Below are 23659 nucleotides of genomic sequence, written 5' to 3'. Positions count from 1 at the left end.
TACCTGCTTGTGACTTTCATAATCAACTGGCAGTATATTTTAGAGCTTTCAATTTTTTCGACCAGGATTTCGCATAATTTTGGTTCAGAATTTATAGGGACAACAAACTTCGGTGGGGTTGCGAAAATTCAACCTGTTTTTACGCTCATTTTCCTTGCAGAATTGCCGCAGAATAGAGAAGGATTCGCAGAATTAGCACAGAATTTACTGTTTTTAGCCGCAGAATTCTGCACGGAATTTCTGATATTCTGCCGCGGAATTCACGGGGGACAGTCGAATGTACTATCATGTGGTCCATGTGCATGATAATGATAATTGAATTGGTTCAGCACTGTATTCTGGTGTATGTGCTGAAGTTGTTTACAGGTAGAAATTGACGGGGGCACACCAAGTTAGTTCTTTACATTACATGTACATGTACAGTAGAGCCTCGCTTTAAAGGGGAATTTAAGCCTGGAATCAAATTTTCACCAGTTGTAGTCTTCGGGGTGCTGAGTCCAATGGTCTCTGTCCAAGGAAGCTGAGACGCTCCCTTCCTCCTTTATTCCCAATCGAACTCGCGCACTTCCACCGAAATTGGGTGACTGCGCCCTACTAGATGGGAATTTGTATGCAAAATGTCACCAAAAGCGCCATTTTGTTCTTATAAAAGCACGGATGACCGCGATTGGCCCATATGTTGTACTAGTAGTCTTTTGGACGCTGAGTCGACTGGTTTTGGTCCGAAAAGGCTGTGATGTAGCATTCGGCCCTTATTCCAACTTACAGCATGTTTGAGCGAGTTTCTATCACTCGAGTTGAACCTTTGAACCTTGGTGTGAAAGTTGTAGCCTGCTGGCGCGGTGACCAAGTAACTTGTGTACGCAGGAGCACGTGACCGCTTGTTCAGCCATGTTCGATTGGGAATAAGGGCCGAACGCTACATCGCAGCCTTTTCGGACCAAAACCAGTCGACTCAGCGTCCAAAAGACTACAACATAATTATGAGCCAATCGCGGTCATCCGTGCTTTTATAAGAACGAAATGGCGCTTTTGGTGACATTTTGCATACAAATCCTCATCTAGTAGGGCGCAGTCACCCAATTTCGGTGGAAGTGCGCAAGTTCGATTGGGAATAAAGGAGGAAGGGAGCGTCTCAGCTTTCTTGGACAGAGACCATCCGACTCAGCACCCCGAAGATTACAACTGGTGAAAATTTGATTTTAGGCTTAACTTCCGCTTTACAGAACACGGAGCCCAAGAACACGCAGCCCGAAATACTAATAATTAAAAGAACGCCAGAAACCAAAGCTGAGAATGGGACATATCATTTTCTACCGTTCTGTAATTCAGCTTTTGTTATACATGTACACGTGTTATAAAGTGCACACTCCAGTACAATAAGAGTCTAAGAATGTGCTAAAACTCAGAACGCAGCCATGTTGCTAAAACAATGACTCAACTGCAGTTCTTTGTGCACAGATCATACTAAGAGTCCATCACACCTTTCCCTTGGGGTTGTGGACTCTTGGCTCATATTCCCATTGACATTCACGATCACGGCTTAAAGTTCGTTCCACTCAGACCTTTGCACTTCACTGAGAATTGAAACTTACTTCAAGCTGTCCTGAGAGTACATTACAACTTTCAGTTTGGCACGAAGCTTGCAAGAGAAGTTCATGATGAATATAACATGATTGCAACCCCGAAGAACACGCCAATGCTGCATAAACTACCTATAGGCTATTGACTAGGCCATTTTTCAAGGGACCAAAAATGACGTTGAAATTGCGGTCTGCAGACCCTGGTTAGAACTTTGTCATTTGAACGAAGATGATGTGGGCTTCTATCTCAGGCCCCTCAAGAGTGAATACGGGTGCTGGTGTGTTTCTTTGCCATGTAATACGTCTCCTACTGGTGACGACAGACAATGCATTGGTTTTGTTTTGTTCCAAACGGTGGAGGCCACCACGACCCCATCAAGAACCGGACACCGATGAACGCTTCTGGAAGTGTTTCCACATCGGTGGAGAGTCAAAGGAAAGCATTGATATCTACATACTACCTTGCCCAAAAATTTGGCGAATTTTTCTTTGCCACTTGCCTGATTTTCACGAATATTTGACAGCTCCCCCAAGAACACTCCCAGCGACGTCGAGACAATGAGTAACGACCACTACAACTGACATCCATAAGGTCAAAGGCCCAATCAAGGTGTCCGGAAAGCAAAACTTCCGCAAACGAGCACTGATGGAGAGAAAATTGCAAACGACTCGAGACATCTAACATTTTCTTGACAATTTTTCAACGAAGATTTGAATATATTCAGCTCGGAAAAGTGGCTAATCTGCATAAAAAGTACAACTTTTAGACGACTTTTTCGGTCTTGGCGCATGGACTGTATGTGGTGCGCTCTCCAAGGATTATGCATGACGTAGATTCTTGGTGTCACCACAGACACAGCGCGGGATGGAAGATCCTTGAATCACGTGCCAGGATAATCGGAGACTGGATGGGCTTCGCACAATTGTATGTCGACCTGTTCATATCATGTGATTTGTCAGGTCGCTGCTCTACGCAGAGAGTCCACTCCGGCTAGTCGTACAAGCCATCCATTTTCTGCACAGCCACAAGCCTGTCACAACACCGTGTTGTCAAGAACAATCCAAAGAACGAACCTATTCAAATTCAACCAATCCGCAACGTACCTCCTAGCAACCAACCAGTTGCAGTGTCTAAGCTGAATGCTTATGCCACGTTAGAGCGACTACTAGGCGCATGCGTGGAATAAAGTGCCGCGGAGACGCTGCGCTTGTTCAATCACATACATTAGATGCTGTCGTTCCTCCACTGTCTCTCTGAGATTCACTGTAGTACAATCCATACTGTCTACTGATTCTTTGCTTTTCCTAAGACTAAAGACTTGTGCCAAGATGCCGTACAGGTTCCATTCCTCATTGCATTCAAATGATGTTGTCGTGTCCTGTGACGGACGCGAAATGACACGAGAAGCTAGTGCTACCGACGCCACACAAACCCAACCTGCCGCTGCCGCTGCCGCTCAAACTACGCCATCAGCTCCTGCTCCAAAAACGCATCGAGGTAAGTACGCGTGCCGGCGTGTACGCGTGTATGTGTGCGTGATGTCATGTGTGTGTGTGTGTGTGTGTGTGTGTGTGTGTGTGTGTGTGTGTGTGTGTGTGTGTGTGTGTGTGTGTGTGTGTGTGTGTGTGTGTGTGTGTGTGTGTGTGTGTGTGTGTGTGTGTGTGTGTGTGTGTGTGTGTGTGTGTGTGTGTGTGTGTGTGATGGGTGACATTTAGTGCGTTGAAAAGATCACTTCTCATCTGAATGGACGTGTGGCTCTTTCTCTCTCCCACCGTCTACTGGATATTGTCTGAACACACACTAGTAGGCATGTGAGATGTGTGCGGTAGATATTTATAACTTGCTTATACAACAGAACAACAAGGACAATCAAGGCTTGTTTGCTGCTACTTTAAGTTTCATGCTTACGCAATCATCAGGCAACACAAGCACTCTGGGTACATCCTTCGGTATAACTTGCTTATAGAGAATTCAAGAGAATGCCACGTCAAAAGTATCTAGTACTCCACGTACAGTGCTGCTCAATGAAATCCAGTCACGTCACTCAAGTTTGCACCTTGCATTATTTCCCAGCCCTGTGTTAGCAGGTCTAGGGCTGCGGAAAGTCCGGCGCGTACTTGAGTGAGGCGAATGGATTTCATTGAGCAACGCTGTCGTATTCAATAATATGGAGTGAATTGTGCTGATTGTCAGACTGTTTTGGCGATAGAAGCGCTCTGGCATAGGATTCAGTTTAGGCCCACCAGAACATACTACAGTGTAGCATGATGTAACGCAGTGGGTGGTGGTCGCACTACTAGTAGCATGACAAGAAAGTAGGTCAGCTATTGTGGATCACGTAGGAGAGTATGAATGAATGTGAGTTTGCCTACTGTATGCCACATGTAGACCAGGTACATAGTCGCATTTGTATTCCACTGGTTTGGGCAGTGGAGATTTCTGTGCCCTTGCACATGGCTTGGTTGATCACAGTATGACCGTTTTTGGGGTCAGCAGATCATGTCGTCATCTCGACCGGCCGGCCGTGCATTGCATAGGCCCCTGTACTGATCACTTAGTTGATTCCAAATTTGCACTTTGTTTCGGGTCTGTAGAGTGTTGTGTGGTGTCTCTGGTCTAGTCCCCAGTAGATCTACTCACCAGTGCTATGCGCAGACACAGATGCTACGCAGCAATGACTCTGATGTCTGAGAGTGAGACGTCGCTAGACTACAAGTAGAGTCCTTGGTGTACTGTAAATATACAAATTTTCGGCAGCTATTTAATTTCGGCTATATTCGGCACCGACCCAAAACGCCTAAATTAAAACGCCGATGAAAATTTTCACAGCATCTGTCGCACTATACATGTATACACTATGCCCTCTACCCCACGCCGAAAATAAATCGCCGCCGAAATGTCAAAAATCGTGAAGTGCCGAAATTTTGCAGCGCCGAAATTTTGTATATTTACAGTATATTGTTGTATCAAAATCGACGTTTATCTATGACGTAACAATTACACGCGTGTACGTAGATCTACGTAGGCTAGGCTGTGTACCTAGCGAACACTGCACTAGAAAGAGTTAGTACCGATTACAGTCATCCACAGTAATACATTTTGTATCAGACTATGAACAGTCTACTGCTGTCTGTAATGTTCCATACATCAACAGAGCGCTAGCAAACTAGAGGTCAGAGTTCAAAGGTTCAGTCAGTTGATCCCTCACATTTTCCCGTCGCGCTGCTGAATACTTTCTGGTTGCTCGTCAAGACTTTCGTCCGTTCCTTGAAGTTCATTAGTAGTCTTGTTCATGTCCAAGGAACATCAGGAGGAGGTTTTGAAACTCAGCCATAGGTACTGGACTAGAGTATTTGCATGTTGATGTTTTACTTCAGCAGTGCCCTTCCTCGTCGTGTAAAGTTTCAATTGAAATATTTCCAGCAATTCAGTTAGTCGAGTGGGAGTAGTTCGTAGTGTTTCTTTGGATCAATGGAAGCGAGACGGAAGGGGACCATCCTAGACTGTGAGTAAAAACAGGTTTCTTCCCAATAGCTACGCTTTGCCGTCGTTCATTTCCTTTGTTTTTGAATGCCGTTTGTCGTGAACCTTCGTCTCTGTCCTCGTCTCGTGTCACAAAGTGACGGCCATTCAGTGACCTAAATTGATTGTTTGTTGAGGCGTGGAGTAGTTTTCTTTCGTCGAGAGTTGTGGTAGGCAGTGGTAGCAATGAGGTGTAACATTTGTCGGTCGTTTCTGTAATTTTGTTCAAGAACGTAAATTGCATGTGTTGCAGTGTGTTGTGAAGACGCCCCGTGATGTCGTTCATTGATCGTCTTCACCTCTTTCAGCTACAGTCACTGACAACCATATATAGCTGTATGTACGGTTATTGTGACGTTTGTTTGTGAATGATGGTTGCTAGGATACCTGTACCACGCTGTACTCTGTGGCGACAAATGTCATTACTTGCCACTGTCCAAATAAGGGTGATCACTATGACGTCATACCGTGTGTCTGTGCATGTGCCAACAAAAGTGAAGAGGTGAAAATATCATTCGTATGTTGTGTCTGTTTGTACGGTACAGATCTTGAAGAAACTGTGAAGAAATTTGCTGATGCAGTTTCTGAGAAAGGACGAGCGATGTATGAGATATGGGCGTTGGTGTTCAACGTCCTTCATCTCCTGCACAGTACTGGAGCAGAGAAAGTTACATTGTCACCACCTGGTCATGAAGGCAAATGCTCCTACACACTAGGAGTAAGTAGAGTGTTGATGTAATGTGTGTTTATGTGCGTGTGTGTGTGTGTAGGTGTGTGTGTGTGTGTGTGTGTGTGTGTGTGTGTGTGTGTGTATGTGTGTGTGTCTATCTGTCTGTCTGTGTAGGTGCAGGCACCTGTGTGTGTGTGCACGTGCGCGTGTCCGTGTGTACGTGTGTGTGTGTGATCACGTACCCGTATGTGTATATGCATGTTCAAGTGGTGACACGCCGTCTTCTTCTTGTCTGTACCATTGTCAAGTGACTGATGATCAGTGGAAATTGTTTCTGTGACATAACATTACAAGATGTGCAATTGCTGCAAGCTTCTCTCAAGTTGGAATAAAGTTATGACAATTTGACTGGTTTTGACCTCTGAGGTCAATCAATAGGTTTCCTAACTCCTAATGGCATTGTACTGAGAGTATTGTTGCTGTCATTGTTGTAATTGTCAAATTGTTTCTTCTGTTTTTGTATATCACATAGGTCACGATGATAGCTGTTCTCTGCTATTGTGGTGAACATTTGGGTGATGAAATGATGCAAGGTCTTGTCGACTATATTCTTCACTTCAAGTCAGTTGATGTCAACGAAGAAGATAAGACCGACGTAAGTTGTTGTGTTTTGGATTGTGACAAGAGATATTGTCTGTGTTCAGTATACTGTGCTGGTTCACTGGCATGTGTACGTCTTTGCTGCTGTCTCTGTGTGTACGTCTGTTTCCTGGTTGGTGTGTCTGGCCTGTGTATATGTACTGCATGTTCATCTGTGTGTTTGTGTGTGGGTACGTGTGTGTGTGTGTGCGTGTGTTTGTATGTGTGTGTGGGTGCGCATGTGGTGCCTGTGTGTGTGTCTGTGTGTGTATGTGTGTTCAGAACAACAGGACACTCTTGCACCATTGTGCATTGACAGGCAATGCACGTTTAGCAAAACTGCTCATCGAACGCGGCGCTTGCCTCAACGCACAGGAGAGCTTGGTAAGAAATAGTGTTACTCTAGAGTCTGGTTGTCTCAACTGAAATATCAGTTTGTAAGTTCTTACATGTCTGTGTGTATGTCTTCTGTAAGACAATCTGTTCATCGTTCGTACTCGTATGTCCTTGTGTCCACGTGTGTTCATGTTTGCACTCTCATCTGTTCATCAGAAACGACATTTTCATTGTACAACCTGTGTTATCTTGTAGGCTCACGTGTGTTCTTGTGCGCAGGTGTGTGTATGTGTATGTGTGTGCATGTGTGTCCATGGGTGTGGACTCACATGTGCACACAATGACTTGTAATTCTTCATGTTTTTTCATGTGCCTGTGGTCCTGCATGTGTGTTCATGTGTGCACGTGCATTGTTGTGGTTGTTCTAGTTGTCCAGGTCTGTGTCGGTGTGTGGTTGTAGTAGTTAGTGTAATGGTTGTATAGCAATACTCATCACATTCTCTCTTTCTCTACAGTTCCGACAGACTCCACTGCACGATGCAGTCTTCGAAAAGAAGATCAATGTTGTCAAGGTGATACTGTCACATGACAGTGACGGTGTCACCTCGGATACTGCACTGCTTGACTGGGTAAGTTTTGATTGTGTGTTGTTGTGAAGTGAACAGTTTCTACTCGTCCTTCTCAACTGTCCTGCCTCTCTCTCTCTCTCACTCTCTGTCTCTCTCTCTCTTTCTCTCTTTTTTTCTCTCTCTCTCTCTCTATCTCTATCTCTCTCTCTCTCTCTCTCTCTTTCTCTCTCTCTCTCTCTCTCTCTCTCTCTCTCTCTCTCTCTCTCTCTCTCTCTCTCTCTCTCTCTCTCTCACTCTCTTTCTCTCTCTCTCTCTGAATGGAGTGAGTGTTTGATTGTGTTTGTTGGAACGAGTAAGGAGTGATGAGTTGTTGTTATTGTAACGAGTACAAGGAAGACATGCAGTTGTTCCTGACGAAGAGCTGTGATGATCATGTCTTTACCTTCTCCTCATAGTTTCCTTTTACATTTTTTGAAATTTTTCGAAGAGTGAAATGAATTGAAGTGCTTGAATACAGTTCTAGGACAGGGATGTCAATGAGGAAGATGTTGTTTGTCATGTGAGTTATTTCAAGAGGTCATTGGCTAGTTCTCATCGTCGATAATGTGCTTGTTGTGCTGCATTGTTCATTTTCGTGAGATTGTAAATTTCTTCGTTTTTTGAATGAGTATATCTGTTGTTGTTGTTGTGCTTGTGATGTGTTGTTGTGCTACTCAGGTTGGTTGCACAGCATTGGACGTAGCAAAGTTCTATGGTAATGATGAATGTGTGCAGCTTCTCACACAGCATGAAGCTGACAAGGTATGTGTTTATTTTGTAGTTCATGAGTGAGTATGTATGTAGTGTGTAGAGTGTACAATGGTGGAGTATGGCTGAATCATCGACTGGCACGAAACTAGAGCTGCCAACCAGCTGGGTCTGTTTTGCGTACTCGGGCTTTTGATTTTCTGTACTTGTCAGTGTTTTGCGTGCTAACGTGTACTGACGTGTGTTGTCGGTTTTGACACACACATGCACTTCGCTCCCTGAATTTGTACTGCAAGATAGATGTGACTTGTACCCAGGACAGAATTTTTTGTGATGTCTGAAGTCGTAACATGGCAAGCACTCACTTTGCAAGGATATTCATTACTCAGCTTGCGCTTGCCACGCTTCAACATGTTTACGGAAACAAATTCACGGTTTGCGTGATCCTCGGCTGGAGGCTGAGTTTTCCGCATCCGCAGCAACGCCACCACCCTGTGTGTGGGGGGGGGGGGGGGGCTGTGAGGGTGTGTAGGGGCAGGGGAGGGTGGCTATGAGGATGCGTGGGGCAGGGGGATGTGTACGGGCCAGGGGGGGGGGGGGGTGGGCTTTGAGGATGTGTAGGGTGCCAGGGCCGGGGGGGGGGGGGGGGGCTCTGAGGTTGTGTATGGGCAGGGGGGGGGGGTTAAGGATGTGTAGGACGGCGGGGGAGGACGGCAGGGGAGGGGGGGGGCTTGGCTTGGACGGTGTGGTGGTTGTAGTGGTGGGGGCTGGAATGGTGTGAAGGTTGTAGGTGGGGGGGGGGGGGGGGGAGCTGTGATGGCGTAAGGGGTTGGAGTCTGTGAGGGTGTAGGTGTGTGTGTGTGGGGGGGGGGGGGGCTGTGAGAGTGTTTAGGGTATGGGGGTATGTGAGTGTTGGTGATAGCTACAGTTTCCTCCAACGAAAAACTCTCATTTTTTTCGTTTTCCAATTTCTTGTCTTGTGTATCTTGTTCTCTCTATTGCTAGTGTGTGCGTACACGTATGTTAACGTTCAGATCTGTGTGGTGTCTTTGTCAGTGATGTGTGTGAATCTGGCAAACCATTCTGTTGATTCCCCTCATTCATTTGTAGCCTATCAGATAACAGTGGGCAGTGTAGTCAGCAGTGTAGTCGATAGTGTAGGCTGTCAACCCTGTGCACTCATTGAACTGACTATGTGTTTTGTTATGTGTCCAGGCAAAGAAAAAAATTGAGAAGATAGTGTTGTCATTAGACGTTGGTAAGGGATAAACTGTTGAGTGATTATAGTTGACTTTCAACAGAGAACACATCTCAAACGATGTTGTTCTTGGCATTGTCGTCATCGCTGTCATCATAGTCGTCAACACTGTATTTTTCATCCTGTGATCAAGATTGATTTTTTCATCCTGTGATCAAGATTGATTTTTTCATCCTGTGATCAAGATTGATTTTTCAAAGTATTAAAATGTGGTATTCACTTGGAACAGTTAGTCATAACTCGTAACATTTTGTTGTCCTTTTTTCACCATAATGTGGTAATTCCTGTTGTTCTTTCACTTGCTGAAATTAACTGGACGCTGTTGTGTTCTCGTCTCTTGTGTTTCGTCTCCATGAACAATTGTCATGAAGACTGAAGAAGTGTGAAAGCAGCTGTGACGGGCAAGCCTAGTCTGCATAGCCACGATGGGTGACGTCTACCACTCGTGTGTGTGTGTGTGTGTGCGTGCGCGCACGTCTGTGTTTAGATGCATGGCATTTTAGGAAATTAGTAAACGGACTTCTCGTTGATAATTTGCTTCTTGGTTCTCGCAATATCTGATGGATGTGTTCCATACATTCTATTTGCCATGCTCTTTACAAATACAAGGAAATTTCGTGAAAAATTTTCATTGTCGTTGTCTTCTGGTAAACAAATTAATTACATCATAGCTGATCGTTGTCCTCCACCAGCCTGCACCGTGAACTTAGCCAGTTTTACTAGTTGTTTGAAACTGTTTTCCCTCTAGCTAAATTTCTTAGTGTGCAGCGCTGGCTGACTATCGTGTACAATTGACCGTGCCATTCTTTGTATTTGTTTCAGGCTTTTTCTTGTTTCCGTACACGTGACAATGTTGCTGTTGCCTCAGCTTTGGTGTTTTGTATCTGGAAAGATTATTACTGGTAAAATTTGAACTCTCAGATATTCCAAATACTCTTTCTGCTCTCAGACTATGCTAGGTTCAAGTTTGAACTGAACCTAGGCGGTTTACAGGAGAGTACGAGATCACGGCTACCTGGAGTTGTACATGTACATGTGTGTGTGTGTGTGTGTGTGTGTGTGTGTGAACGTGTGTGTGTGTGTGAACGTGTGTGTGTGTGTGTGAACGTGTGTGTGTGTGTGTGCGTGCATGTTTGTGTGGTGTGTGTGTAATGTGCGTGTTTGTTCGCGCATGCGCCTTGGAGGTTTGTTAGTTGCACGATGCTTAGTGACCTCAGCCGCAATCCCGGTCTTGTGTTAATCCTTGTATGACAGTATGACTAGTCTTATCAGGACACGTTACGACTAAACACTGTTCATAACCACTAATCTTATCAGGACTGGTTACGACTAAACACTGTTCATAACCACTAGTCTTATCAGGACACGTTACGACTAAACACTGTTCATACCAACTAGTCTTATCAGGACACGTTATGACTAAACACTGTTCATAACCACTACACCACCTATACTGTGTATTGTTAAAGCTGATTTTTTCCGTGATGTGTTTTATTTCCGGTAACTTTGGTGCCGACAATTTTTACCGAAAATAAAACGCACCGAAATTTTCGGTACAACCGGTATTGTATACATGTAGTACTAGTACACTTACCTGGAAAACGGATTTTAGCGAAAAATTCCCTCCACCGACCCGCCAATTTTGGCGAATTCCGAAAATATTGCACACCGAAAATTTCTACTTTTACAGTACATGTATATGAAAAACATACAGTACTACATACAGTACTACATACAGTACTACATACAGTACTACATACAGTACTACATACAGTACTACATACAGTACTACATACAGTACTACATACAGTACTACATACAGTACTACATTTTTTTTTTTTTTTTTTTTTGTACTACTCACATATTAAAAAGAGTTGGCACCTATGAATTCAGGGGATGGCCCACGCCTGGTAAAAAGAAAAAGAAAGAAAAAAGAATGTCTGGCACCTATGAATTCAGGGGATGGCCCACGCCTGGTAAAAAGAAAAAGAAATCATATTTACAAAGAAAACTAAAGAAAAAGAATGTTTGGCACCTATGAATTCAGGGGATGGCCCACGCCTGGTAAAAAGAAAAAGAAAAAAAGAAATCATAACAAAGAAAACTAACTAATAGCGAAAACAATACAGCCATATAACAAGAGGTGAGGGTTAACCCAGACGACACTCAGCATTCACTAGAGCTGAGGGGCACTCCAGCTGCTGATCCAAAGGTGCTCGCCTGGATCGATGACCTCTTAAGCTTGCAATCGCCGATCTGATGAGGGCAAACCCTAGGCGGCAACGAAGGTGAGCCATCACCATGGAGAACGGTTCCTTCCGCTTCTCGGCCAGCATTGATGCAATGCGCTTGAGGAAAGCAGAGGCAGCCTTGCCTTGACCACCGGAGGCACAAAACACCAAGGGGACGAACGATGCCTTCTCTACTTCCCTAACACGCTCTTCATAGTGTCGCCGTTTCTCCTTCTCGTGCTTAGTGAACGTGCTGTTGAGGGAGGGAGCGGTGTTCGATCGGACAAAAGGGTTAAATACCCGGACATCAAAGAATGTCCTCTCGAAACGGCCGCCCCACACCCCGCTGGCAGCAACATCTAGGCGGGCGCCATCCTCGCTGATTGCAGTACGATACCTCATCCGTTCCCCGGAAAGGGGCTGGAGAGACGGCTCCACACTTACGTCATGTGCGACGCGTGAAAGCAGTGAGGCGGTGATGTCTCGCAGCTCGTTATGCCGGAGTGACGGATACCCTCCAATAGGGCACGACAGGGCATGCGCGGTGCTGAATGCCTGACCACAGACGCAGGCGGACGGCAGCATTGGAGGGACCCAGCCATAGCGAACATGGATGGCGTCGCGAAAGCCAGCCTTGCTGAGGGAAAAGCCGTGGACTTTCAGTGGCCGGCACGTGAGCCAATTGGAGGCCCCCTTCAGCGAAGCAAGCTCCACACAACGCTGCAATTCCTGTGAAGCGGCTGAGACGACATCCTTGGCGATGGTTGACTCCTTATTCCGCTGTCGGCTGCGGACTTCGGACTTCCTGTGCAGCGTAAGCTGCGTGACGTCGGGCAGGTAGGACATGCCAGAGAGGATTCCCTCAACCAGCGTTTGGGTGATGTGGCAGGATGAAAGGAACTGTTCTGCTAACGAAGAGACGATGATTAGTCCCAGGCCACCCAAGCGACATGGTAGAGCCAGGATCTTCCGTTCGGCAGAGCCTGGAGAGGGGCGACCGAGGAGGGCTGGGAGTAGCAGGTGTACAACCGCCTGCTCCAAGGGCTCCAGCAGGGTAGCTGTGTTGGGTACTGTCCTGGCCACAAATGCCCAGCGATGCCGTAGACCGTGCGTAAAGGTGGAATACGCTGCATGCGGCTGGGAGTGGGCAAATGTAGACAGCTTGTCAACCTCCTTGCACCATGTGTTCACCTTGCCCGTGACATAAGCCGCTACAAATTCCGGGGTGCCGAGTGCTGCACCTAGATGTCGGTACCCATCTGAGCGGACTTGGATACGTGTGTCAGCGAACAATTCAGTGGCACGCTCGAGATGTGCAGGCTTCACTAGTAGTACGGATTTCTCCGGGTTGAGGAAGTATCCATAGGCCTCACCGCGCTGCGATAGGATGTCCCACCAGTGGCGAAGTGGCAGCAGTGTTGACGCTGCTGTAGCGTCATCGGCGTACCAACTCTGGGTGGCTCCACTGCTACGGCATTCTTCAATGAGGGGGATTGTGGCGATAGCGTACATGGCCATGGCGAGCGGGTCCCCTTGGGTGGTGCCCTCACAAGACCACACTGTCTCGCCATCCACAAATAGCTGGGCAGGGCTTCGGTATGTGTTAACAAGAGTTGTCGCCAGCTCGGGACACAGGCATTGGACATTGCGCAGGCATACGTCCCGGTTGATGCGATTAAATGCATTGGAAGCGTCGGCAAACAAGGCACCCTCTGTTGCCTCGTCGGCGAAGGCAGTGCGCATGGCGTGTATGGCTGCTTCGATGCCTCCTTCCTGGCCTGCGCACAGCTGGGTGCAACCGGTCGCGGCTTCAACTGCAGGCCCGGTGATGTAGAGAATGGCTTTTCCAACTATCCTTCGAACGACCTCGCCGATCCCAATGGGTCTGACGCCTGGCTGCTTGTCGAGCGCCATGAGTCGGCACGCCACATAGGCTTCCAGTGCAGCCGGGTCCACCGCGGAGGTTGCGAGTCTTCTTGCACATGATGCTACGGCATCGCAGAGCTGGTCTGAGTTTTGGCCGAAAGCTGAGCACATTCGTCGCCACCCAGATGCGTCCATGCCTGATGGGCCAGCAGCTCCTTCTGTCTGCAGGGCAGCCTTCCGGATCATAGTTCGATCCAGGGCAGCGAACATAATGTGGTGAGGTGTGGGGGGCACTGGTCCGTCCATCACAGCTGACAGGTCGACTGGCTGAGCGGCAGGATGTTTGTCCTTTAGGATGTCACGGACAGTTTGATTGCCAACTTTATCATCCAGACGCATGGGGCCACTGTCGGGTGTCTCTTTCAGCATGCGCATAGCTGCACCAGTCTTACCCGTGTGTACTAGGTTGGCGAATCTTCGAGCATCGTCCTCTGATTGTTTGCTGGACTTTGACCCCTTTGTGGCCGCCACTAGCTGCCGTTGAATTGTTCTGGCTTCCATCATCAGTGCATCAATGTCGCCTTCTTCCCAGAGGGTGAGTCGTCTTCGGAGGCATTCGACATGTGCTTGTCGGTCGAGGACTCGATGTGGTTGCTGCAGGGTTAACTGTGTGACTGTCATGGCTGCTTTCAACGCTAATCCTTCACCTGCTGCCTTGTCACCGAATATCTTGTAGTACAGAGTGAGTGTGCGGACAAACCGTGAGCCAACGGATCCTGAGGGCACTGGAAAGAGGTTGGGCCGAAAGTGGACTGTCTCCGAGTAGGCAGATGTAATGATCTGATGAGTTTCCTGCGCGCTCCAGCTACCTATCCGAAGGTCATGACATGCTGCTTGGTACGGAGGCAGTGCGTGAGTGGTACCTGTGTCGCTGGGGTCTTCGACACCCTCTAGGCTGGCCGTGAGTGGGGCGGTAGGATGCTGGACAGGTGTCGGTGAATGGTGTGTGTGTGGTTGAGAAGTCGACTGTTCCGTCTCCAGATTTTCGTCCAGGGAGGCAAGCAGTTGCACTTGACTGTCGGACACTGATATATCCTCCACTGTCGCGGAGGTCACTAGGTCCGGACACCTGGTACAGGTCGTTCCAGGGTCCGCAGCCTCGAGCAGGTCCCACGCTACCTGTTGCGAGCTAGAAACGGGCGAGTGACTCTGATCTGGGGTCTCAGTTGTGGTAGCCGGCCTCGTTGTCACATCACGCTGTATGACATCGTCAGCATGCATACTAGCACCAGTTTGACCTACTGCCGCCTCGCTTGCTGTGCGGGCTCCCGTGGATGGCAGTTGGGCCGCAGGAGCTGGCTCGAACGTCGGTACGGTACGGGTCCCTGACGCTGTGGGCGGTTGTTGTTGGGATGACGGTTGGCTGTTGCCGTTCCGGCATCGGTTTTTCCTTGAGGGGAGGCAATTCCTGCATCCTCGACCCTCCTTGTGGCACTCGCATCGGACGCAGGTGCCGTTGCCATTGCACCGGCAACAAGTGGCACTCTGCATCAGCTGGTTTGCCGGAGAGGCGCGCCGAAGCTGGAAAAACTACCGAAAAATCCACCGAAAACTACAGCTAAGAAAACGCGTGCCTACCCTGACGTCAACTCCAGTATTGTCATACAGTACTACATACAGTACTACATACAGTACTACATACAGTACTACATACAGTACTACATACAGTACTACATACAGTACTACATACAGTACTACATACAGTACTACATACAGTACTACCAAGAGTAGATAAACAAGAGTGTGCAACTCCGGATCTCTCCTGCACAATCTGCAGATACCGCGCGCCCACGGCGGAATTTTTTGTTTACGTCACCTTTTTTCAGAGAAACGCGGCTTTGCCGCAGAGCAGTGTGAGAGCACGTGCTGGGCACCGACCTTGTAGTGTAAAGCCCAGCCAAGTGCACGAGGGAAAACTCTCCAAAAGGCTCGCAGCGCGTGCGTCGTCGAAAAGATTACGTCAACAAAAAATTCCGCCGTGGGCCAATCCATCCGGAGTTGCACACTCTTGTTTATCTACTCTTGGTACTACATACAGTCCCGTTTGAAAGTAGTTTGAGGTCGGATGCAGATTTTGAAGCTCCTGTCGATGTGGAATTTTCCTGGTTTGTAATTAGCGGCCGTGCGCCTGTCGAACGTGCCTGATGCAGAGTAGTGGACGATGTTGCCGGTGCAACGGCAAATCCACCTGTGTCAGATGCGAATGCACCAAGGCTGGCCGCCATTGCACAAACTGCTATCCCTCGGCGAAGGATCGTTGCCAAAATCGAGCACCCGAGCCCCAAACGACAGTTGCTCCAGCCGCGCCTCCCGCGCCGCCACTGCCTGCCTTGCGCAGCCCCGTACTCGTAGGAGTTCAAACGGTACGTCACGTTCCCAAATCACCTGGGCCTGCTGGGGCACTGTCCCCGCGCCTGCCGACCAGAACAGCTGCAGGTACGAGTCGTACCGAAATTTCGAATTCCCAACAACATGCATGGGACCTGCTCGAGGATAGTTGTAATAGTAGTACTAATAGTACAACATGTAGTGTACCGACGATCGCACGGAGCCAGACAGCGAGGGCAGCCACGACGGAGGAACCTCCCCCTGCGGTGCTCGACGCTGTCCCTTCAGCACCCAGCGTTACCAGCTCGCAACAGCTAGCGTGGGATTTGCTAGAATCCGAGGCTGCCGAGCCTGGAACGGGTCGAAACCAGAGTTCCTGTACTTCCAGCACGGGTCATGAGGCTGAACACCTCACGGACGGACTACTCGCAGAGTGCCGCGCAGCAGTAGATGTAAATGCACCCGCTAGCAGCTTGCAGCTTGCATCGCTATCTGATGATGAAGCTGACCGCCAGGCAGCGCAACTCTTAGCTTCCATCGACTCCAGCCAGTCTCTTGCATCTCTACCAGGACAGCCTGACAACCAGGGTGACCATGACACTGATGTACGCACCTCCCAACATATCACCACGGATATACCTGCATACACCGAGTGGCCTCAAACTAATTTCACTCTTGGAACCACGACCGCGGAAGACTGTGCGACTGCCATTGACAACGCATACAACGAAGCGGTTCACTTTCGACCGAACGCCTTTGACGTACCCAGTGGCTCCGTCGGAAAGGAATTTGTTCAGCTACTCAGCCAATACCTCATTGCATTTGGCAATGGCTCCTCATTCCGGTGTCAGGGATTTAAGGTAGCGATGCTCTTCCAGATGCTGCTACTCCAAAAACCTTTCCATGCCCCGCCATCAGCCTTTGCGAAGTGCCTCAAACGCCGTCTCGAACTCTGGCGAGCAGGTGCCATCTCTGATTTAATAGAAGAATGCCGTACCATACACAAACAGATCGAATCCCACCAGCGGCGACAGGACAAAGCTTGCGCTGGGCATGATGACACTGCCAGAAAGTTTGCATCCCTGATAACTGATGGCAAACTCAGGTCGGCCCTCGCACAACTGGAAGAGGACAACGGAGGCGGTGTTTTGAACCTGGACGATAGAGTCGATGGCGTAACTGTTCGGGATATTCTGGCTGCCAAGCACCCGCCGGCAGAACCCGCCCATCCGGACGCTATTGTTCAAGGGGTTTTACCTCCACGACCACATCCGGTCCGATTTGAGTCATTAACTGGAGATGTCGTCCGCCGCGTTGCCCTAAATACACATGGAGCAGCAGGCCCGTCGGGAGTGGACGCTGACACCTGGAGGCGCATGTGCACCGGATTTGGAGGTGCCTCTGGTGAGCTCTGTGAGGCAATGGCTACCTGTGCCCGCCGGCTGGCAACAACATTCGTCGATCCCGCGTCTCTGGAGGCATACCTTGCTTGCCGGCTTATACCTTTGGATAAGAATCCCGGGGTTCGGCCAATTGGCATTGGTGAAGTTCTCCGCCGTATACTTGGCAAAGCCATCCTGTCTATGATACGGGACGATATCCAAGAGGCTGCAGGCAGTCTGCAGGTCTGCGCTGGACATGAGAGTGGCATTGAGGCAGCCGTTCATGCCATGACGACTGTTTTCGACGATGACGACACAGAGGCGCTGTTGATGGCGGATGCTTCCAATGCGTTTAACCGTTTAAACCGCGAAGCATGTCTTCACAACATCCAGCACCTCTGCCCGGCTATGTCTGCTATCGTTATCAATACGTACCGGCACCCTGCCAACCTAATTGTCGGCGGAGAGGTGATACGGTCCCGTGAAGGTACAACGCAGGGAGACCCTATTGCGATGCCACTCTATGCTCTCGGTGTCCTACCCCTGCTGCGGTCTGTGGCGACTGAGGGGACGGTGCAGGCTTGGTTTGCTGATGACTCAAGTGCTGGTGGAAAGTTAGTGAAGGTACGGGCTTGGTGGGATGCGCTGACCACCAAAGGTCCCTTGTACGGATACCACCTGAACCCGAGTAAATCTGTTCTCCTCGTCAAACCGGCAGTCCTCGGGCTGGCGCAGGAGCTATTCAGGGACACTGGGGTGACCATTCGTGTGGATGGGTGTCGCTACCTAGGTGCTGCAATTGGTACTGCTGAGTTCCTACAATCCTATGTCGAGGGCAAAGTCCAATCCTGGATAGGCCAGCTGGAGCGCCTAACCGTCATTGCGTCATCTCAACCGCAGGCTGCCTTCTCGGCATTCACCAGTGGCTTGAAACACAAGTGGTCCTTTCTGTGCCGCACCATGTCCAACGCTGCTCCAAGCTTTGGGCCACTGGAGAGTGCTATCCGGGACAAACTGATCCCTGCGATCACCGGACGTCAGATCTGCGAGGAGGACTGCGCTGTGCTTGCCCTGCCCTGCCGTTACGGGGGCCTTGGTATCATTGACCCGACCCAGCTGGCCTCTCAGCATCAGTCATCGAAGCAAATCACCAGAACCCTGCAACAAAACATCATCCAGCAAGTGATGCCGCTTGGCGATGCTATCTGTGATGGACAAGCAGCCAAGAAGGCAGTTCAGACGTCAGCTCGCAACGCTCTCCGAACCCACGCTGCAACTGTATGCTCTTCACTGAGTGCAGACCAACAGCGCACAGTTGAGCTTGCAGCAGAAAAGGGAGCCTCAGGGTGGTTGACGTGCCGACCCCTGAAACGCCATGGCTTTGCTATGGCGAAGGCGGAGTTTCGGGATGGTTTACATCTCCGCTACAACTGGAGACTACCGCACATGCCGTCTGCGTGCTCTTGTGGGAGCCAGTTCACCATCGCCCATGCCTTGAGCTGTCCAACGGGTGGGTACCCCAGTATTCGCCACAATGAAATTCGAGATGTGACAGCTGGCCTTCTGAAGAGAGTAGCTACCAATGTCTCCGTTGAGCCGCACCTCGAGCCTCTGTCGGGTGAGCAGCTGTCTCTTCGCACTGCCATTCGTGCCGATGCTGCCAGATTGGACGTGGCCGCTAACGGGATATGGGGAGGACGATTTGAACGCACATATATTGATGTCAGGGTTTTCAACCCATTTGCGCCCTCAAATCGCTCCTCCTCCGTCTCCGCAGCCTACACCCGCCATGAGAAGGCAAAGAAGCGTTCGTACGAACAGCGCTTGCGTGATGTAGAGCATGCCTCGTTTGTCCCGGCCGTGTTCTCTACGACTGGCGGCATGAGCAAGTGTGCGTCAGCTCTGTACAAGAGAATTGCTGTGTTGCTTGCAGAGAAGACCGGTGAGTCCTACTCCCTCACCATGGCGTTCATCCGGTGTCGTCTTAGCGTAGCGCTAATACGGGCCAGTGTAATGTGTGTGCGTGGTAGCCGATCCATGTTTTCTGCCCATGCTCCTGTCGCGTCATCTGCAGCTGTGGTCGCTGCGGAGGCATCCATTATGGCTGACTGAATATTGTCATATAGACTGTTTTCACAGCCACACTAGCTCTTTTTTACTACTTCGAAGTACTTATTATTTGCCATGGCGACCCCCGTAAGTCCAAATAGCTGGCCGGGCAGGGTTGGGCCTTTTTTTCCTTTTTCTTTTTCTTACTCAGCTGGCTTGGCGCATCGACTGTATGAAGTTGTGATTCAAATCACTACTCCCTGATTGTCACTCCGATCACATTGTAGATTCTACTCTTGATAATCGTACGGATCTGTCATTTATGCATTCTTTTTTTTTTTTCTTTTTTTTTTGCAAACTCGCGACTACATACAGTACTACATACAGTACTACATACAGTACTACATACAGTACTACATACAGTACTACATACAGTACTACATACAGTACTACATACAGTACTACATACAGTACTACATACAGTACTACATACAGTACTACATACAGTACTACATACAGTACTACATACAGTACTACATACAGTACTACATACAGTACTACATACAGTACTACATACAGTACTACATACAGTACTACATACAGTACTACATACAGTACTACATACAGTACTACATACAGTACTACATACAGTACTACATACAGTACTACATACAGTACTACATACAGTACTACATACAGTACTACATACAGTACTACATACAGTGCTACATACAGTGCTACATACAGTACTACATACAGTACTACATACAGTACAGTCAGACCCATTGGGATCGGCGAGGTCGTTCGAAGGATAGTTGGAAAAGCCATTCTCTACATCACCGGGCCTGCAGTTGAAGCCGCGACCGGTTGCACCCAGCTGTGCGCAGGCCAGGAAGGAGGCATCGAAGCAGCCATACACGCCATGCGCACTGCCTTCGCCGACGAGGCAACAGAGGGTGCCTTGTTTGCCGACGCTTCCAATGCATTTAATCGCATCAACCGGGACGTATGCCTGCGCAATGTCCAATGCCTGTGTCCCGAGCTGGCGACAACTCTTGTTAACACATACCGAAGCCCTGCCCAGCTATTTGTGGATGGCGAGACAGTGTGGTCTTGTGAGGGCACCACCCAAGGGGACCCGCTCGCCATGGCCATGTACGCTATCGCCACAATCCCCCTCATTGAAGAATGCCGTAGCAGTGGAGCCACCCAGAGTTGGTACGCCGATGACGCTACAGCAGCGTCAACACTGCTGCCACTTCGCCACTGGTGGGACATCCTATCGCAGCGCGGTGAGGCCTATGGATACTTCCTCAACCCGGAGAAATCCGTACTACTAGTGAAGCCTGCACATCTCGAGCGTGCCACTGAATTGTTCGCTGACACACGTATCCAAGTCCGCTCAGATGGGTACCGACATCTAGGTGCAGCACTCGGCACCCCGGAATTTGTAGCGGCTTATGTCACGGGCAAGGTGAACACATGGTGCAAGGAGGTTGACAAGCTGTCTACATTTGCCCACTCCCAGCCGCATGCAGCGTATTCCACCTTTACGCACGGTCTACGGCATCGCTGGGCATTTGTGGCCAGGACAGTACCCAACACAGCTACCCTGCTGGAGCCCTTGGAGCAGGCGGTTGTACACCTGCTACTCCCAGCCCTCCTCGGTCGCCCCTCTCCAGGCTCTGCCGAACGGAAGATCCTGGCTCTACCATGTCGCTTGGGTGGCCCTGGGACTAATCATCGTCTCTTCGTTAGCAGAACAGTTCCTTTCATCCTGCCACATCACCCAAACGCTGGTTGAGGGAATCCTCTCTGGCATGTCCTACCTGCCCGACGTCACGCAGCTTACGCTGCACAGGAAGTCCGAAGTCCGCAGCCGACAGCGGAATAAGGAGTCAACCATCGCCAAGGATGTCGTCTCAGCCGCTTCACAGGAATTGCAGCGTTGTGTGGAGCTTGCTTCGCTGAAGGGGGCCTCCAATTGGCTCACGTGCCGGCCACTGAAAGTCCACGGCTTTTCCCTCAGCAAGGCTGGCTTTCGCGACGCCATCCATGTTCGCTATGGCTGGGTCCCTCCAATGCTGCCGTCCGCCTGCGTCTGTGGTCAGGCATTCAGCACCGCGCATGCCCTGTCGTGCCCTATTGGAGGGTATCCGTCACTCCGGCATAACGAGCTGCGAGACATCACCGCCTCACTGCTTTCACGCGTCGCACATGACGTAAGTGTGGAGCCGTCTCTCCAGCCCCTTTCCGGGGAACGGATGAGGTATCGTACTGCAATCAGCGAGGATGGCGCCCGCCTAGATGTTGCTGCCAGCGGGGTGTGGGGCGGCCGTTTCGAGAGGACATTCTTTGATGTCCGGGTATTTAACCCTTTTGTCCGATCGAACACCGCTCCCTCCCTCAACAGCACGTTCACTAAGCACGAGAAGGAGAAACGGCGACACTATGAAGAGCGTGTTAGGGAAGTAGAGAAGGCATCGTTCGTCCCCTTGGTGTTTTGTGCCTCCGGTGGTCAAGGCAAGGCTGCCTCTGCTTTCCTCAAGCGCATTGCATCAATGCTGGCCGAGAAGCGGAAGGAACCGTTCTCCATGGTGATGGCTCACCTTCGTTGCCGCCTAGGGTTTGCCCTCATCAGATCGGCGATTGCAAGCTTAAGAGGTCATCGATCCAGGCGAGCACCTTTGGATCAGCAGCTGGAGTGCCCCTCAGCTCTAGTGAATGCTGAGTGTCGTCTGGGTTAAACCCTCACCTCTTGTTATATGGCTGTATTGTTTTCGCTATTAGTTAGTTTTCTTTGTTATGATTTCTTTTTTTCTTTTTCTTTTTACCAGGCGTGGGCCATCCCCTGAATTCATAGGTGCCAAACATTCTTTTTCTTTAGTTTTCTTTGTAAATATGATTTCTTTTTCTTTTTACCAGGCGTGGGCCATCCCCTGAATTCATAGGTGCCAGACATTCTTTTTTCTTTCTTTTTCTTTTTACCAGGCGTGGGCCATCCCCTGAATTCATAGGTGCCAACTCTTTTTAATATGTGTACAAAAAAAAAAAGTTTCCTAAAAAAAAAAAAAAAAAAAACTACATACAGTACTACATACAGTACTACATACAGTACTACATACAGTACTACATACAGTACTACATACAGTACTACATACAGTACTACATACAGTACTACATACAGTACTACATACAGTACTACATACAGTACTACATACAGTACTACATACAGTACTACATACAGTACTACATACAGTACTACATACAGTACTACATACAGTACTACATACAGTACTACATACAGTACTACATACAGTACTACATACAGTACTACATACAGTACTACATACAGTACTACATACAGTACTACATACAGTACTACATACAGTACTACATACAGTACTACATACAGTACTACATACAGTACTACATACAGTACTACATACAGTACTACATACAGTACTACATACAGTACTACATACAGTACTACATACAGTACTACATACAGTACTACATACAGTACTACATACAGTACTACATACAGTACTACATACAGTACTACATACAGTACTACATACAGTACTACATACAGTACTACATACAGTACTACATACAGTACTACATACAGTACTACATACAGTACTACATACAGTACTACATACAGTACTACATACAGTACTACATACAGTACTACATACAGTACTACATACAGTACTACATACAGTACTACATACAGTACTACATACAGTACTACATACAGTACTACATACAGTACTACATACATATAGCAATAAAAACTGCTTTATGGCAGTTTTCTAAAAAAAGTTATTGTGTTCTAGTCCATGGACCCCGTCTAAAAAGTAAGAAATTAACGAAATGTGATAGCTGAAAATTAAAATTTCACACAAAACCTCACAATAATCACAACACTTGAAATGCTGCTTTCAACACTAAACTTGTACAGCACCAACAATTGGCAACATGCATGCATAGGAAAGAGGATCACGAGGGGAAAAGGTCTTCTGCATGTAGCTTTTCATTCTGTGTGTGATTATTGTGAGGTTTTGTGTGAAATTTTAATTTTCAGCTATCACATTTCGTTAATTTCTTACTTTTTAGACGGGGTCCATGGACTAGAACACAATAACTTTTTTTAGAAAACTGCCATAAAGCAGTTTTTATTGCTATAATTTCTTTTGTTTTTTCTGTCACCATGTACCGATCAATGGAATGCCCTATATCAATATGTAAATGATGGCCTTCACATCATATCAATACCATAATTATATGCATTGATGTGCAAGCCTTTTCTTGCAGAAAATGGCACTAGCATAATGCATGTTCTTCTGCGGGGAAACATGTGAGCAGTGGTGGTGATACTTTTTATACGGAGGCCATTCTGTGCATGTTGCTGT

General features: G+C 48.4%; 1 protein-coding gene across 1 annotated transcript; it reads left to right on the top strand.

Annotated features, from left to right (window-relative positions):
* Window positions 1–2641: 2641 nt before the first annotated feature.
* LOC135809596 (uncharacterized) lies at window positions 2642–10279 on the top strand. The gene is made up of 8 exons (XM_065322979.1): window positions 2642–3081; window positions 5652–5824; window positions 6309–6431; window positions 6698–6799; window positions 7267–7380; window positions 8038–8121; window positions 9283–9325; window positions 9697–10279. The coding sequence occupies exons 1-8, from the start codon at window positions 2913–2915 to the stop codon at window positions 9699–9701; spliced, it is 813 nt and encodes a 270-aa protein (XP_065179051.1). The 5' UTR covers window positions 2642–2912; the 3' UTR covers window positions 9702–10279.
* Window positions 10280–23659: the final 13380 nt, after the last annotated feature.

Source organism: Sycon ciliatum, chromosome 2, assembly GCF_964019385.1.
Source record: "Sycon ciliatum chromosome 2, ocSycCili1.1, whole genome shotgun sequence".
NCBI classification, from domain to species: domain Eukaryota; kingdom Metazoa; phylum Porifera; class Calcarea; order Leucosolenida; family Sycettidae; genus Sycon; species Sycon ciliatum.
The sequence above is the reverse complement of the archived record's forward strand: the minus strand, read 5'-3'. Positions and strand labels throughout refer to the sequence as shown.